General features: G+C 45.2%; 1 protein-coding gene across 8 annotated transcripts in view; it reads right to left on the bottom strand.

Annotated features, from left to right (window-relative positions):
- Positions 1-17,978, bottom strand: part of CCDC171 (coiled-coil domain containing 171) — a 982,183-nt gene that overhangs the window by 952,037 nt on the left and 12,168 nt on the right. For all 8 annotated transcript variants that reach the window (XR_003857717.1, XM_029608527.1, XM_029608555.1 and 5 more), the window contains exon 3: positions 3,598-3,748. Coding sequence is in view for 7 of the 8 variants with exons in the window: in XM_029608527.1 (XP_029464387.1) it covers positions 3,598-3,748 (151 nt within the window). In the remaining variant the exon portion in view is untranslated. The remainder of the gene's footprint in view (positions 1-3,597; positions 3,749-17,978) is intronic.

Raw genomic sequence — 17,978 nt, 5'->3', positions numbered from 1 at the left:
TGCCAGCTCCGGGGCCAGCGTTAAATTTGCCACATTAACAAGGACACATTGGGTGAGCAGTAATTTATTGCATCGCGGGGTAATAGCTAATAGCCTTTTCCACATGGAATTTACATGTGATGAGCGCTATTAGCTACATGCGAGTTTGGATGCGCGTTTTGGATGCACTGATGCCCTTATTGCATTAGGGATTATGGATGCGTCTAAAACGTGCATCCAACCCCTCATTAAGTTTTACGTTAGTGGCCGATGTAATAGTGTGCTCAGCCTATGTGGGCTATTTCTCAACCCGGGCATTCCCAAAAACTCGGCTCAGTGTATGGTGGCGGTCAAAAAAGCAAAGAGAATGTTAGGAATGAACCAAAAATGAAAGCAGAATAAAACAAACTACCTCTGTACTGAACTATGGTGCGACCACACCTTGCGCTTTGTGTGTATCCAATACTGCTACACCCATAATAACTTTTCTTCTCAAGTCACTACATTGGCTTCCTATCCACTTCCACATACAATTCAACCTCTTCTTGCTCACCTACAAAAGCCTTCACTCTGCAGCTCCTCACTACTACTCATCTCCCCTTACACCCTACTCATGAATTCCTCTGTTGGCCCCATTTAAAAAGAAAAAGACAATGGAATTAAAAAAGGTCCAGGGGAGGGTGGCAAAAACGATAAAGGGGATGGAATGGCTTTCTTTTGATGAAAGGTTACACAGGCTAGTGCGCGTCAGCTTGAAAAAGAGATGGCTGAGAGGGGACATGATAGAAATGTATAAAATTAATTGTGGAATAGCACAGATAAATAAAGGACAGTTATTTACTCTCTAGAAATTACTAAACCAAGGGGACACTCCATGAAACTAACCACCAGCTGATCTAAAACAAATCAGAGAAAGTACTTTTTCACTCAGCGTACTCTCAAGCTGTGGAATCTGTTATCAGAGCATATGATCAAGGCAACTACCCTAGCAGGGTTTAAAAAAGGTTTGGACAAGTTCCTGAAGGAAAAGTCCATAATACATTATAAGCCAGGTAGACTAAAGAAAGCTACTGCTATCCCTGAGAGTGAAAGGAAATAGATCTACTTTATGGGTTCTGTCAGGTACTTGCAATCTGGATTGCCCACTGCTGAAGACAGGATGCTGAGCTCGATGGATCTTGCTCTGACCCAGCATAGCCTTTATGTTCTCTCTTTTTGTTTTTATTTAATCAACTGAACTGTCAGTTTTTCTTCTTTTTATAGTGCTTTTCGAAAAACATTTATCTGGTGGTTCAATCTGTCCATCTGTCTGGAGGCATGACAACTTTTGTTAAAGTGGACAGATTCAAATTAAACATTGTGTGAAATGGAATTTCCCCTCTTAAAATCCACTAGACCCTGATCAATGAAAAGCTGGAAAGCACTCTAAAAGCCATGCAGAGTTCTGGTTGGCTTGGTATTGTCTAGCTGGTTTCTCTCTGCTTCTATTAAGTTTCCAGTTCAAATCAGAACCTGCTTCAAATAAGGATAAGCCTCCAGAGGCCTTCATTCACAGCTACATGGGGCTTTTAACACATTTTGCTTTAAAGCAGACCTCTGAAGCTAATCACTTTGCAAAATTAAATCCTTGGATTTTTCTAGGTAGGGTAGTTACTGGACAAAAATGGCACTCCAGTGAAGGGTTGCTTTTAGTGTCTCTTATGGGCTCATGGGCACAGACTGACTATAAAGAGTGGCATGGCATGCCCATTTCTCCCCCTGCTAATCTCTGGCTTGGCATTCAAGGCAGTTGCCTTCCCTGTCCACCCCTTGCAATGATTCCCCTGGTCCAAGGGAGACTTATGGCTTACATAGGGAATATTTTAAAGCAAAGTGTTTGTACAGCAAGTCAAAATTGTGCAACAAATTTTAAAATACACAAGAGTAGTTACAACACAAGGTTAGAAAATATTTATCAGTTTTCTTTTTTCTTAGCTCCATTCCTTCTCATATTTTGTCTTTCCATTCATTTTTTTTGTAGATAACATTTTATTAAGAAAGTGCTCAGATCCAAACCAGCACCTGGGCTCTGCTCTCAGCACTTCACAGTAACAAGAAACACCAGCAGTGGCTCTTCAACATGTACAAGCTTTTTTTCTGAGAACATGTGCAATCATGTTTGACTCTCCTTCCTAGCTACAGCATGAGCCCCGAAGTGTGGCAATTAATGGGCGTACAGGGCACAGACAGACGGATCCTGCTTTGTGCTAAACACGTGCACAGAACACCCCCCCCCCCCTCCCCTGCCCACTTGTTGCCCCACCTGAGCTTCCTCCTTGGAGTTCTCCAAACCTCTGTCTTATCCCAGGCTGAATGAGATAGGGAGAGCATGAACTGAGAAATGGATGTGATTCAGTCTGAGTGTTGAGAGCACTAACAGTGGAGGAGCTCTGGCAGCTACATACAAATTGAGCCAGCTGCTTCCAACACACCAACTTCTCCCTTCCCCCACACTTGTATATAGAGGGAACTGACCCATTGTCATGAGTTTGTGTGCGTTTACAATCATAGGAGCCAACTTTTGAAAATGACTAACCCAAGATTACCCATCCCTAGACACAGTGAAGGAGTTTGCTCAACCCTGGGGTGCTCAAGCACCCACAGACCTGGCACCTATGCCTCGACCTCTCTCTCCCTTTATTTTAAAATTTGGGAGAGTGGTGATGGGGCTTTTAGTGCTTCCCCGACTCTTCTTTTGACCCCATGAGTCCTCTCCATGTCTATAGTTCTTACCCCATGGAGGCTGATAAACCCCACATTTTTCTTAATGCAGATGTGCCTTGAGTTTGAAAAGATAGTGAAACACTGCTTTAAAATGAGTTATTCTAAAGCAATTTCTGTCTATTATCTATTAGTCCACTTATTTATTAATTGCAAAGACACTTGATTATATTACTACTAGACGTTAAGCCCGTAACAACGGGCTACATTAAAAAAAAATTTTTGGTCCATTTCCTCCCCCCCCCCCCATCTCATTCTCCCCTCACCCTTTATTCTCCCTCCCACCTCTCTCATTCTCCTCCCTCCCACCTCATTCTCCCCTCACCCTTTATTCTCCCTCCCACCTCCCCCCTCTAGTCTCCCTCCCTCCCCCCCTCTCCCCTCCGTCACTCCCTCCTCCCCTCAGTCACTCCCTCCTCCCCTCAGTCACTCCCTCCTCCCCTCAGTCACTCCCTCCTCCCCTCAGTCACTCCCTCCTCCCCTCAGTCACTCCCTCCTCCCCTCAGTCACTCCCTCCTCCCCTCAGTCACTCCCCTTCCGGATAGCACAAATGGAAGATCTTCGGGGGAGGTCCCTCGCGCGCGTGCCGCTACTGCGCCTTGCCGCTGCTCCTCCCAGCGCCATTTTTATTATGGGCAAGCTCTGGCCGACGTGCTCGCCCGCGCATGCGCGGTAGAGTTGCTCTCTACTGTGCATTTGCGGCATGTCGGTCCGGGCTCCCTTATCTAGTAGATAGCTTATTTTCTCCCAAAAGTAAAACAGTACATTTCAAGTTCTAAAACAAGCCTCACACTTCCTTTCCAATAACTATAATTACAACAACTCTGCCAAAAGACAAAAGGAAAAATTGGCACGCACCTCTTCATTGTGCTTGGTTGTAATATCCAATTTTTCCTTTTCACACTGGTTAAACTTCCTTCGTAGTTCTGTAGTGTTCTCTCCTTCAGTCCGACAGGAATTCTGCAAATTTTTTATTTCACTCTGGAGGTCCTGAATGATTTTCTGTAATCTGGAAAATGTAAATACAAATCTCCATAATTTTAATTCTGCCATTTTTTTTTAGATGCCTGACAAAGCTTTGTAGTTCCCAACTGATTCTCTTGTTATTGCTGTATACTTTACTCTATGCTTAACTAAGAATTTTTCATTTTAAAATTTTTGTTTCAAGAGTAAAACACTTCAGAGAAACCTTTGTTTTTTGTTTTGTTTTTTAAATAGTTAAAAAAAATTGAAAGGTGCAGCTACAAAGGTTAAAAATGTGTAACAGGCATGACATTGTTAAAAAATACTATCTTAGAAGTGCAGTCCAGATGTATTCCATGCATTAAGAAAGGTGGACGGAAGGCCTAACAATTGCCAGCATGGCTAAAAAGTGAAGTGAAAGAGACTATTTTAGCCAAAAAATCTTCATTCAAAAGTTGGAAGAAGAATCCAGAGGAAAATAGGATAAAGCATAAGCACTGACAAGTTAAATGTAAGACATTAATAAGGCAGGCTAAGAAAGAATTTGAAAAGAAGTTGGCCATATAAGCAAAATCTCATAATACAAACTTTTTAAAAATATGTCTGAAGCAGAAAACCTGTGAGGGAGTCAGTTGGACCGTTAAATGATCGAGTGGTTAAAGGGACACTTAGGGAAAATAAGACCATCATGGAAAGACTAAACGATTTCTTTGCTTCGGTGTTTAGTGAGGAGGATGTTGGGGAAATACCTATTCTGGAGATGGTTTTCAAACGTGATGATTCAGAAGAACTGAAACAAATCATGGCAAACCTGGAAGATGTGGTAGGCCAGACTGACGAACTAAAGAGTAGTAAATCACCTGGACCGGATAGAATACACCCAGGGTTCTGAAAGAACTAAAAAGTGAAATTTCAGACCTATTTCAATTAATTTGTAACCTATCAATAAATCATCCATTGTACCTGAAGACTGGAAGGTGTCCAATATAACCCTGATATTTAAAAATGTCACCAGGGGTGATCTGGGAAACTATAGACTGGTGATCCTGACATCAGTGCCAGGAAAAACTGTGGAAACTGTTGTAAAGAATAAAATCACAAAACATTTTGATAGACACAGCCAGCATGGATTTACCCAAGGGAAGTCTTGCCTCGCAAATCTCCTACATTTTTTTGAAGGGATGAATAAACATGTGGACCAGTAGATCTTGGGTATTGTATGTTCAGAAAGCATTTGACAAAGTCCCTCATGAGAGGCTTCTACAAAAACGAAAAAGACAAGGGATAGGAGGTGATGTCCTTTTTTGGATTGCCAACTGGTTAAAAGACAGGAAACAGAGAGCAGGATTAAATGATCTGTATTCACAGAGGAAAAAGGTAAACAGTAGAGTGCCTCAGGGATCTGTACTTTGACCAGTGCTTTTTAATATATTTATAAATGATCTGGTAAGGGGTACGATGAGTGAGGTGATTAAATTTGCAGATGACACAAAATTATGCAGAGTGGTTAAGTCTCAAATGGATTCTGATAAATTGTAGGATGATATTGTGACACTTAAAGATTGGGCTTCCAAATGGCAGATGAAATTTAATGTGGACAAGTGCAAGGTGATGCATATAGGGAAAAATAACCCTTGCTATACTTACACAATGTTAGGTTCTATCTTAGGAGTTACCACCCAGGAAAGAGATCTAGGTGTCATAGTGGATAATACATTGAAATTGTCGGCTCAGTGTGCTGCGGCAGTCAAAAAAGCAAACAAACAATGTTAGGCATTATTAGGAAGGGAATGGTAAATAAAATGATGGATGTCATAATGCCTCTGTATCACTCCATGGTGAGACCGCACCTTGAATACTGTGTGCAATTCTGGTCACCACATCTCAAAAAAGATATAGTTGCTCTGCAGAAAGTGCAGAGAAGGGTGAACAAAATGATAAGAGGCATGGAATGGCTCCCCTATGAGGAAAAGCTAAAAAAGCTAGAGCTGTTCAGTTGAGAAGAGATGAGTGAGGGGGGATATGATAGAGGTCTACAAAATCATGGAAGGACTTGAACAGGTTAATGTAAATCGGTTATTTACTCTCTCAGATAACAGAAGGACTAGGGGGGCACGCCATGAAGTTAGCAAGTAGCTCAATTAAAACAAATTAAAGAAACTTTTCTCTCACTCAATGCATAGCTAGCTCTGGAATTCGTTGCCAGAGGAAGTGATTAGGGAAGTTAGTAGAACTTGGTTTAAAAAAAAGATTTGGATAAGATCCTACAGGAAAAATCCATAAATTGCTATTAATTAATAAGCAACAGTAGATTGAGATCTATTTAATGTGTGGGTAATTGCCAGGTACTTTTGACTTGGATTGGCCACTGTCAGAAACAGGATGCTGGGCTTGATGGGCCCTTGGTCTGACCCAGTATGGCATATCTTATACTCAATTACACAGAGCTATGTTTATTAACTCTCAGTGGGAGGGAGGAAGTATGGGTGGGAGGACAGCGGCCTGTGGAGAAGCTAAAAGTGCATCACTCTTATATAACCAGAACAACTCATTTTGCATCTATGGGGAATATGCTTAGTACATACTATTTACAAGCAGGCCGATGCAATATCCGTGAAGGAAAAAATGGGTGCTCATGATTGAGTGCCTGCTTTCCTAACGCATGCCCATCCACCTCTCCTGGGTGAGCAATATAGTAGGCTAATAAGCCGCTGCGTTAAAAAGGAGCCGCTAGGGGAAATTGTGCTTCCCTAGTGCCTCCTCGGTATCGGGCGCCCAGAAGTGGCTGTGCGCGAAGCAGGAAAATGGATGCTCATAAATTGAGCATCGTTTTTTCTAATCTAACCAACGGCAAGTTTTTACATTTTTTTTTTTTCATATTGCTGCTTTCTGTGGTTTCTCCGACTTAATATTGCCACAATATTAAGTTGGAGGAACCACAGAGAAGCCGTATTTTCTGCTTTTCTGTTAAACCTTTGGAGCTCCTCAGACATAACACCAGCTCCGGGGCTGGTGTTAATTTTTGAGGGTTAAAATGTGCGTATTGGGTGCACATTTATTTTTTACATAAAAAGTACTAGCTAATAGCCTGATCAACATAGCTAATAGCGCACATTACATGTAAATGCTATGTGCTGGTTTGGACACGCGTTTTGGACATGCTGATCCCCTTATTGAATAAGGGATTATGGCCGCACATCCAAAAAGCCTGTACAAACCGCGGGTTAACCTGTGCGCTAGCCTGAGCTCATGGAATTGAATCAAACTGATGCAATACCATGCCCAAAACTGAACATGAGCTATAAAAAGCAGTATGCACCAAATAACTATATCTGAAGTTCTTTCGATTGTGTTGTCTTTATTTTAATCTTCAGAAAGAATTTCACTGGAAACCACAGTTTAATGACCTGATACCTATTTATTAAAAAAAAATGTTCTATTACATAAGCTTCACAACATGTAAACATTTTAAGAAAAATGTGTGTATATGTAGCATATTACACACACACACACACTCACTCTAAGTGGGCCATCTTAGGAACAACCCCAAGCCACATATAACACATATCAAACATCACGAATCATGTCTCTTTTTCTATTAAAACAGGAATATTAAGCTAATGGGTTTTTTAATTGCTATATGAGCTTGTTTGGGGAGGAGGGGCTGGCAGATGTTGGGGATAAAACATATTTCTATTCTGAGCATAATAGGATACAGCGAAAAAAGTAATGTCCAACACAACAATTAATCAGAATATATTGTCCCCCTAAACAGTCAATTCTAATGTATATTAGAAAAAGCAAATAATTATTGGATAATTGTATTAATAAGAAATTCCTTGCTATGTTTCATTTGGTCACAGTCGTCATTCAGACTTCCATCACATAACACAAAAAGCATACTGGACTAACGAAAGAAAGAACTCCCTATTTCTTAACCTCAATTAGCCAGTAATGCCTCATTTCATTGAGCGCACAATAGTCTGGTTATTTCAACAGTTACTATGGGAACAAATACCCAAGTAATCAGAGAGAGGGGCAGAAGAAAAGCCAATTGAAGGAATAAAATTGCACAATAAAATAGCACAAACAAACATTCACAAGGACTTAGCACGAGTTCATACCTTAAAAATCCGACCAGCACACGACTATGTATTTTACCAAAGTACATACAAATATATAATAATGCTGCAATGATCATTTCAAGTATTCAAATTACACAGTAACACAGTAAACAATAGAATATAAATGGCCCATCTAGTCTGCCCAGCTGAGATTCATCCACTTTGGTAGATAAGTGTTTAAAGTCCCACATGCAAACACACACTGACTCACCCCTCCCCCAACTCTTTTGACTGACCACTTAACCCGTCTACCACGGAGCTCCATAGCTCTCCCAAGCATACCCAAAACCTGTTACAGTGCCAGCCTTCACCATCTTCACTAGTGGGCATTTCACATCTTGCCACTACCATCATTTATTCTTACAAGACTAATACTGTTAAACACCGACCGCTACTTTAAGCTGTGCAAGTATATTTCTAAAAACATAGCCAAGAATTGGCTGGAAAGTGCGATGGAAGGGCTGCTGTTATTTTCAGGGAAAGTATTTCCATTAAGAGACTATAATCAAGAGCAGGTACTGGATTTTGAGTGTATTTTATTAAAATTAGGGGTAAAAACCCCTAATGGGTTTTATTGTGGTATTGTCCTCCCAATAATTCAGTAGACATTATGGAACAAGTATTATAGACTATTTTGGGATACTCTTTGAATTACTATTTTTTGGTATTGGGTGACTTTAATCTTTTGGTGGATCAGGACTCTAATAATTGACCTGATTACTTTATTTCTGTACTAGCTGCAAGTGAGTTAACACAGATCATTCAGAGGTCTACACATGAGAAAGGACATGCCCCTGATTTAGAAGAAAGGATATTTTGTAAGAAAATTGGACAAGAGATTTTTAAGGATAACTCACAATATTTAATGGGTGCCAGTTTACAAACCTCCCAAGATTTTATGTTACAAAGGTATCTTGAAGACTGGAATGGAGAAATTACTTACCTGATCATTTTGTTTTCCTTAGTGTAGACAGATGGACTCAGGACCAATGGGTATAGTGTACTCCTGATAGCAGTTGGGAGACTGAGTCAGATTTCAATCTGACGTCAGCCTACATATACCCATGCAGGAAGCTGTGCTCTTCAGTATTCTCCTCGAAAAGCAATTGTGGATATATGTGTATTTTAATAACTGGATTAATTTGGCTAACTTGATTAACTTGGACTGGTTGAACTTATTTCCAACTGGAGACCACCGTGCACTCAACCGAAAAACGCCAACATCCGGCAACTATGGGTGTCTTAAACTAGAGGTAAAGCCTGGCTTACCGTGCTTGTCTTCCTCTCGGGGATTGTCACCCGAGGTTTTTGGATTTTGGGGCAGCAGTGGGCGGGATGCTGAGTCCATCTGGCTACACTAAGGAAAACAACATTATCAGGTAAGTAATTTCTCCATTTCCTAGCGTGTAACAGATGGACTCAGGACCAATGGGATGTACAAAAGCTACTCCCGAACCGGGAGGCTGCCCGTGGCCCACTTAGTACTGCCCTTGCAAATGCTGTGTCCACCTGGCCTGAACATCCAGGCAGTAGAACCTCGAGAAGGTGTGAATGGAGGTCCACGTTGCTGCCTGACAGATCTCGGCAGGTGACAGCATCTTGGTTTCTGCCCAGGATACTGCCTTGGCCCTTGTGGAATGGGCCTTGACTTGTAGAGGTGGAGGCTTTCCTGCCTCTACGTAGGCCGCCTTGATTACTTCTTTGATCCAGCAGGCTATGGTTGCCCGCAAGGCCGCTTCCCCTTGTTTCTTCCCACTGTGAAGGACAAATAGGTGGTCCGTCTTTTGTACAGATTCTGATCTTTCCAGGTATCGGACTAGGAGTCTGCCATTTTAAGATGGCAAAGAAGATGTGAGTCTTCCGGGTCCTTATGCTCGTCTGGAGATGGCAGCGAGATGGTTTGGTTTAGATGGAAATGAGAAACCACCTTTGGAAGGAAGGAGGGAATAGTGCGGAGCTGTATGGATCCCGGTGTGAATCTAAGGAACGGTTCCCGACAGGATAGTGCTTGAAGTTCGGAGATGCAACGGGCTAAACATATTGCCACTAGGAATGCAGTCTTCAAGGTCAGGAGCCATAGTGACAGACCGCGTGTAGGTCTGAAGGAAGCTCCCGCCAGGAAGTCTAGTACCAGATTGAGATTCCATAGGGGCACCGGCCACTTTAGTGGTGGTCAGATTTGCTTCACCCTTCTCAGGAAATGGGAAATGTCTGGGTGGGATGATAGACTGATGACATCCACTTTGGCTCTGAAGCAGGCCAGTGCGGCCACCTGAACCTTGATGGAGTTGAGACAACCCCTTCTTCAAGCCATCCTGCAGAAATTCCAGGATCATGGGGATTTTGACTGTCTGCGGAAGGATGTCGCGGTCCTCACACCAGGCTTCGAATATTCTCCATATTCGTATGTAAGTTAGAGATGTGGAAAACTTGCGTGCTCAGAGCAAGGTGTCAATCACTGCCCCCGAGTATCCGCTCTTCTTCAGGTGAGTCCTTTCAATGGCCAGACCGTAAGAGAGAATTGAGTTGGGTCTTCGTGGAGGATCGGTCCTTGCTGGAGCAGGTCCCTGTGTGGGGGTAGACATAGAGGGTTCCCCACCAGAAGTCTATGCATGTCTGCGTACCATGGCCTTCTTGGTCAGTCCGGGGCCACTAGAAGTACTAGCCCTCTGTGGTGCTCTATCTTGCGGATGATCCCGCCCGGTAGTGGCCATGGGTGAAAGGCGTACAGCAGGTCTTCCTGTGGCCAGGTCTGGATGAGGGCGTCAATTCCCTGGGATTGTGGTTCTCGTCTGCAGCTGAAGAACTTGGGAACTTGGGCATTAGACCGAGTTGCCAGAAGATCCATGGCTGGTGTTCCCCAGCGGTTTACTATCAACTGGAAGGCTGTGGTCCACAGCATCCATTTCCCTGGATCTAGACTCTCTCTGCTGAAATAATCTGCAGTGATGTTGTCTTTTCCCGCAATGTGGGCAGCTGAGATCCCTTGTAGGTTTGCTTCCACCCACGCCATTAGGGGATCTATTTCCAGGGACACCTGCTGGCTTCTGGTTCCTCCCTGGCGGTTGTGGCGTTGTCAGACATGACTCTTACAGATTCTCCCCGGAGTCTGTGACTGAATCGAAGGCAGGCTAGTCTGACTGCCCGGGTTTCCAGTCGGTTGATGTTCCATCCCGACTTTTCCTTGTCCCATTGCCCCTGGGCCGTCAGTTCCTGGCAATGGCCTCCCCACCCTCGTAGACTCGCATCCGTGGTGAGCAAGACCCAGGTCGGTGGGGATAGCCTTACTCCCTTGCTCAGATGGTCTTCTTGTAGCCACCACTGGAGCTAGGTCCGCATCTCTGCCGGTAGCTGGAGGTGAACGGAGTAGTTCTGGGACATCGGGTTCCATCGCGACAGTAGGGAATGTTGTAGAGGTCGCATGTGGGCCTTTGCCCATGGGACGACTTCTAGTGTTGATGTCATGAGGCAGAGGACTTTGAGGTAGTCCCATACCTTGGGGCAAAAACAGGTCAACAGGTTTTGCAACTGGTCCATCAGTTTCCTTCTCCTTGTAGGGGGAAGAACGACCTTGTCTTGTTTGGTGTCGAACCAGACTCCCAGGTATTATAGTGATTGGGAGGGCTGCAGGCAGCTCTTGGTTGTGTTGATAACCCACCAGAGATTCTGCAGTAGATTCTTGACTCTGGTGGTTGCCTGGTGACTTTCCTCTGGAGATTTTGCCCTGATCAGCCAATTGTCCACATATGGATGTACAAGGATTCTTTCTTTCCTCAGTGTCGCCGCCACTATAACCATGATTTTGGTGAACGTCCGAGGGGCAGTAGCACCCAGAACTGGTAGTGATGGTCCAGTATCGCGAAGCGCAGAAAGCGCTGATGGTTGTGATGGACCGGGATGTGGAGATAGGCTTCTGACAGATCCAGAGAGGTCAGAAATTCTCCCGGCTGTACTGCCTTTATGACCAAGCGTAGGGTTTCCATTCAGAAGTGTGGTACCCTCAGGTAGCAATTGATGGACTTGAGGTCCAGGATCAGCCGAAACATTCCCTCTTTCTTGGGGATGATAAAATAGATGGAATAGTGCCCAGTATTTTGTTGGTGTGTGGGCACCGGTGTTATCGCCCTTAGGGCGAGTAGTTTTGTCAGTGTGGTTTCCACTGCCATCCTCTTGGAGGGAGAGTGGCACGGTGATTTCACAAATTTGTCTGGAGGGATACAGTGGAAGTCCAGGTAGTATCCCTCTCGAATGATGGTTAGGACCAACTTGTCTGACGTTATCTTGATCCATCTTTGGTAGAATAGGGCAAGCCTGCCCCCTATGGCTTCTTCCTGTGGATGGGTCTGTTGATTCTCATTGTGGGGTGCGGCTGGGGCCTGGACCTGAGCCAGCTCCCCTCTTGCTGTGTCTGTTCTGAAAGGGCTGGCCCCTGCCTGCGGGATGAGGTGCTTGGTATGTGTTTTTGCACGGTCTAAAACGCTGGGATCCTCTGCCCTTGAATCTTCGAGGAGAGGGGCATTGGTTTCTTTTGTTCCTGTCCTCCAGTAACCGAGGTACTGGCAATTCGCCCCATTTGTCGGCTAACTTCTCCAGTTCGCTTCCGAACAGGAGGGCTCCTTTAAAGGGCATTCTCGTGAGTTTCATCTTGGAAGTCGCGTCAGCTGACCAACTTCGGAGCCAGCGTTGCCTTCTGGCTGTCACTATGGATGAGACACCCCTGGATGAGTTGCACACCAGGTCGGAAGTCGCATCCGTGAGGGAAGATATCGCTGGTTCTAATGTTTCGACGGACGTGGTTGCATCCCTGGACAGCAACAAGCAGGCATGTGTCACCTTGGCGCAGCAGGCAGCAATCTGCAAGGACATAGCTGCGACATCAAATGACTGTTTAAGGATGGATTCCTGACGTCTGTCCTGAGCATCCTTGAGTGCAGCTCCTCCTTCGATTGGAATGGTAGTGCGCTTTGAGACAGCGCAGACCATGGCGTCCACTTTGGGGAACCCAGGAGTTCTTTAGCTGAGGGTTCCAGGGGGTATAGGGCCCGTCCTCCTTTGAAGCTGGCCTCCGGGGCATTCCATTCCAGGTCAATCAGTTGTTGTACGGCCTGCAGCATTGGGAAATGGCATGAGGCCTGACGGAGCCTGACCCAAACAGGGTTCATCTTTGGCTCCACTGCGGTGCTTGCTAGGATGGCCAATGTCTTCAGACTCAGAGACACGAGATCTGATAACTCATCTTTGGAGAAGAAACACATCATGGTTTGGTATGGTTCCGTTCCTGGAGGGATTTCCCCTTCCTCCAGGGAGTCTGGCTCTTCCTCCGAGGTGTCTGTGTCCCCTAAGGGGAGGCTTTTGTCCGGAGGAGGACGTCTCGGGGAGGCCGCGAGGGGCCTGGAAGGTTTTGGTCTTCTGGTGGAGACTGTGGATGTGTCACCGGTGGCCCCGATTGTGCCTGGACAAAGGTTTGCAGCCCTTTGAAGAATTCCACCCAGAAAAAGGTTCCTGGGTCTATATTGAGTCCAGCGGCATTCCCCGAGGAGCCCATCTGAGGAGGGGCCAAGCCGGAGATAGAGAGGTCCGGGGTACTATCATTGGTGGAGCCGGATTCCTCTACTGGCAGAGGGGGGTCTTGCCTTGGTTCCCTCTGTGCTTCTTCGCACTGTAGGCACAGGGCAGTGGCCACTTTGGGTTGCGCAGCTCTCAGGTGGCAAGCTGGGCAGAGGGCTTGTCCCTTGGTTTTCTTGGCCGGCGATGCCATGGTTTGTGCGCGTGGAGTGCCTTAAAAATTCGTCTGTGTGCGTAGGTGCATGCACCGGGAGGCTTAGTTGTGCACTCCAGGTGCGCCGAAGCTGTGCGTGCAGGATTTAGAAGATGTGTGTGCAGGTCGGTAGATGTGCGCGCTGCTGTGCGCACGGGCCTATTTGTGTGCCTAGCACCGTTGAGCGTGCCGCTGCGCGCCCAGCACCATTGTGCGCGTCGTTGTGCGCAAGGCACAGATGCGTGCGCCACTGTGCGCACAAGCAGTTTGTGCGCTCGGCTCAGTTGTGCGGACAGTACGGCAATCAAGGGGGGGAAATGGCGCCGACGACCATGCTGGCAAGATGGTGGCCTCCCCGGAAGGTCTCCACTTAGGAGGACCCTCGCACTGGATCGGGATCTAGCCTGGAAGGGGCTGCTCAACCCGATAGAACAGACACCAGAAGGAAGATCTGTGCGGCTATCCGTGCCTCGGAGACCGGAGACTTTAAGAAAGTTTTCTACCTTAACTTGTCTCGGCGCTTCCCAGTCTCGTGCCGGGCGGTCTCCGACTGCGGGGGGAGCAGGAAAATACCTTCACCGCTGCGCTCAGTATTGCACCCGCTGCCTCTCAGCCACTCTGGGGGCTAAGTCCATGCCAGGAACCGGCTACCATACTGAGGCTTACCTCTAAGGGATCTCGGAAATCAACTCAGAAATTCTCGACTGGGGGAAGGACCCTTAGGTATCACCGCAGGAGAGCAGGGCTCGTCTTGTGGAGGTAAGATTTTCTCTCTTTCTTCTTTGGTTTGGATTTTCTAACGCTGTGCAAGTGTGTGTAGTGTCCCAAACTGCTAAGGAGATGGAGAAATACTGAACAGCAGAGCTTCCTGCACAGGTATATGTAGGTTGATTTCAGACTGAAATCTGACTCCGTCTCCCAACTGCTATCAGGATTACACTATACCCATTGGTCCTGAGTCCATCTGCTACACATACATTAAAAATTATTATCTCAAGCTTGTGAGTGAAGTTATTTGGGAAAGGGAAATAAAATTTATAAAAAAAAGAATAGCAGCCTCCCCATGGTTAGCCTCCGGAAAGCTGACAGATTGTGAAAGTGAATTGTGCCGTTTGGAACAAAAGTGGAGGAAAACCAAGGGCAGGCAATCTTGGCACAAGGCAGAGGCAGTTTATTTTAAAAAGATCATGTTGATTATAAACAAACAATCTAGTGTTATTCAAAGATAAGATAATAATCCAAGGGCTATGTTTAAAGTAGTGCAGTCTTTACTGGAGAAGGTGGTCAATACTTCTGTCATTTGCAAATATTTCAGACTGTGAAATGTTAACTACTTTCTTCCAAGAAAAAGTGTACCAGTTGAAGCGACCTAGGACTATGCAGGAAATTAGTTTTGGGAAAGGTGTTAGTTCTGTAATGGTGGAGGTTTTTACATCAGAATATTCATGGAACAGTTTAGGGTTTATCATTATTGGAACTTAAAATGTTTATAACTTATTAAATGTTCCTATATGTGCCTAGATCCACATCATCTCACTTAGCCCTAGTTTCATCAAAATGCTATAAATATAGCAGAAACAGCACCTGCGATAAAAAAAGGGGGGGGGGGGCGTGGAGAGAGAGAGACACTATGGGGCGGACCAATATGTCACTTTATTATTTATACCACTGTAAGAGAGAGCACCATTACCTCGGGATGAGGTATGGGCACTGGGGTAGGTTTTTGGGGGCAGTTTTACATAATCAGAGGATACAAACAGCAAAGGTGCCAACAGTGAAGATTTTCTGTCATTTGGAGTGATGACAGGTACAACGTACTCTCTACCTAGCTTGATGCACTCTCTACCTAGCTGCAATCAAGCTAGGTAGAGAGTACACTGTACAAATCAACTCCTCTTTTACCTTTCATCATTCCAAATGACAGAAAATCTTCACTGATGGTACCTTTGCTGTTCGTACCTGACTGTGTATGTAAAACTGCCCCCCAAACCTATTCCATTGCCCAAACCTCACCCCGAGGTAATGGTGCCCCCTCTTACAGTGGTATAAATAGTAGAGTAATATATTGGTCCCTACAGAGGTGCACACTTTCTCTCTTTCGATCTGCTATTTGCGATAAATCCTTTTTCGTCGCTAATACGGCATAACGCACAGAAAAAAGGTGTAATTATTTCCGGCATTAAAACCTGCGTTGCTGTACGTTACTCTATTGCATTTGACATTAGGAGCTGCTCATTAGCTTGTGTTGGGGCCCTACATAGATTGGATGTAGGAGAGATAATTTAATTTTATTAGATCTGTCTAGTGTGTTTGATCTTGTGACTCATTCTGTTTTGCTATCCTATTTTGAATTAGGCTTATATGGTCAAGTTTTAAAATGGATTGCCTCCTTTTCAAGTGACAGGAGTCAAATGATATGTTTAAGGAGGAAAGTTCAACATTTTATGATGTATACCAAGGGGTTCCACAGTGATCCTCATTATCTCCACCTGTATTTAATACCTTTATGAAGCCTTTGAGGGATTTAATTAGACCTTTTGGAATTACCCCCTTTATTTATGCAGATGACATTCAACTGGTGGTGCCTTTGGGAAAAGGCCCTGCAAAATCCTTAATACAGCTTAAAAGCTGTTCACTAGTAGTGGGTGGTTGAAAGAAAATGGTTTAGTTTTAAATTGCAAGAAAACTGATTGGTTGCACAATCGCCACCTTCTATTGGTGATCATGTATTGCCTCTTTCAGAGGAAAAGCTTATCATTGGGGATACAGCTGGACCCAAAGTTATCCATGGAAAACTTAGAGGTAAGGAAGGCCTACATGAACTTGAAGCTAGTACGACAATCAATGCCACTTTTGAATTTGGACACTTTGAAAAAAAGTAGCTTATGCATTGGTCCTTTCACAATTAGATTAATGTAATGACCTTTATTTAGGATTACCAAGAAATGGAGTCAATATATACAAATGCACTTTGTGCATTTGTATATATTGACTCCATTTCTTGGTAAGCTACACAACAAAAAAAGAGGCATTCGTCAAACTGTTTGTATTAGACATCAACAATGTAGTATTAAAGACCATCATGAATGGTCAGTAGTTGGCTCCAAGATGCAGACAAGGATGTCGGCGAAGAATCACTAAACAGGCATTAATGCAATGCTGATGCATCTTAATGCTCAAAGTTGGGGGGTATTCTATCTCCAGCAATCTGTGCAGTCCTGGTTCTTTTGATGTTTACGCTTCCAATGCTGATACCTATTGGCCAGGTTAAATTTCCCAAAAAGCATGCTCCATGAATGTTCTCTTTGGGTCATAGTCTCACAGAGGGGACAGTTTAAGACACTGTGATTAGTCCCCAAAGCATCCATCTATCATGGAGCAAGGCAGATCTAACCCAATCTCACAGGAGATAGTATCTAAGCCACAGGCCCTCCAAAGCATTAAATGAAAAAAAAAAGAGACTCAAAGGTTAGCCAAAAACCAACTGGAGCTGCTCTGGAGTACCAAAATCTCTGTGTACCACACAGCCGACAGAAAAATAAAGAAAAAATACGCAACTAGAGGAGTAGAGTGAAAAATAACCCACAGGACTCTGGCAAAAAAAAAAAAGCCAGCACCAGCAGCTCCAGGAAACCCTTTACCGCAGCAGCTGTGACAGAGATAATGTTGCATGTCCCGTCTGTGGCAGGCCCGCGACCGGGCCTACTCACCTCCGGCGCCTAGCTCCCAGTCCTGGCCCGTCTTCCCTCGCGGTTGTGGGCAGCTACCTACGCTCACAAGCCTACGTCGCCTCCTCAGCTGGCTCTGGCTCCACTGTGGACCTCCCCAGCTCCCGGGGGGTCTCCCCACGTGTGCCGTGGGGAGACACCGCCATCCAGCGTCCTGCTGCCCTCTAGGGGCGCATACGTGCCTTGCCATTTTTTAAAGGGGCCCCGGCGGGAATCCATCCCGCGGCCCCGGATGATGATGTCACCGGGCCCATCATAGTTCATTGTCTTGGCAACAGGTATCCACACTTGTCATGTGCTCGTTGCTTGTTCTGGACTTCATTCCTGGTCCCTTCCTAGCCTTGTTTGGACTGACCTCTGGCTTTGACCCTTACTACGTTTTGGACTACGCTTTGGATTGACCTACGGCTTTGACCCTCGCTCTGTTGACTTCCGTACCTCACCTTACCCACTGCCTGCTCTGATACCAGCCTGTCCTCCATTTGTCTTCTGGTATCTTCCTGGACTTGGCCTTCTCAAGCTCCGGCCTACTACTACCCGGACATCACCTGTTCTTCTTCCTGGTTCTCTTTGGCGCTCAGGTCTCTGGATCCCTGCCTCATCTGGACCTGCTGCAGTCTTCCTGTACCTCTTCGGGTCCCTGGCTATCTACCATTTCTCCAACTG

Source organism: Rhinatrema bivittatum, chromosome 1, assembly GCF_901001135.1.
Source record: "Rhinatrema bivittatum chromosome 1, aRhiBiv1.1, whole genome shotgun sequence".
Lineage (NCBI taxonomy): Eukaryota > Metazoa > Chordata > Amphibia > Gymnophiona > Rhinatrematidae > Rhinatrema > Rhinatrema bivittatum.
Note: the sequence above shows the minus strand (reverse complement) of the source record. Positions and strands in the feature narration are given on the sequence as shown.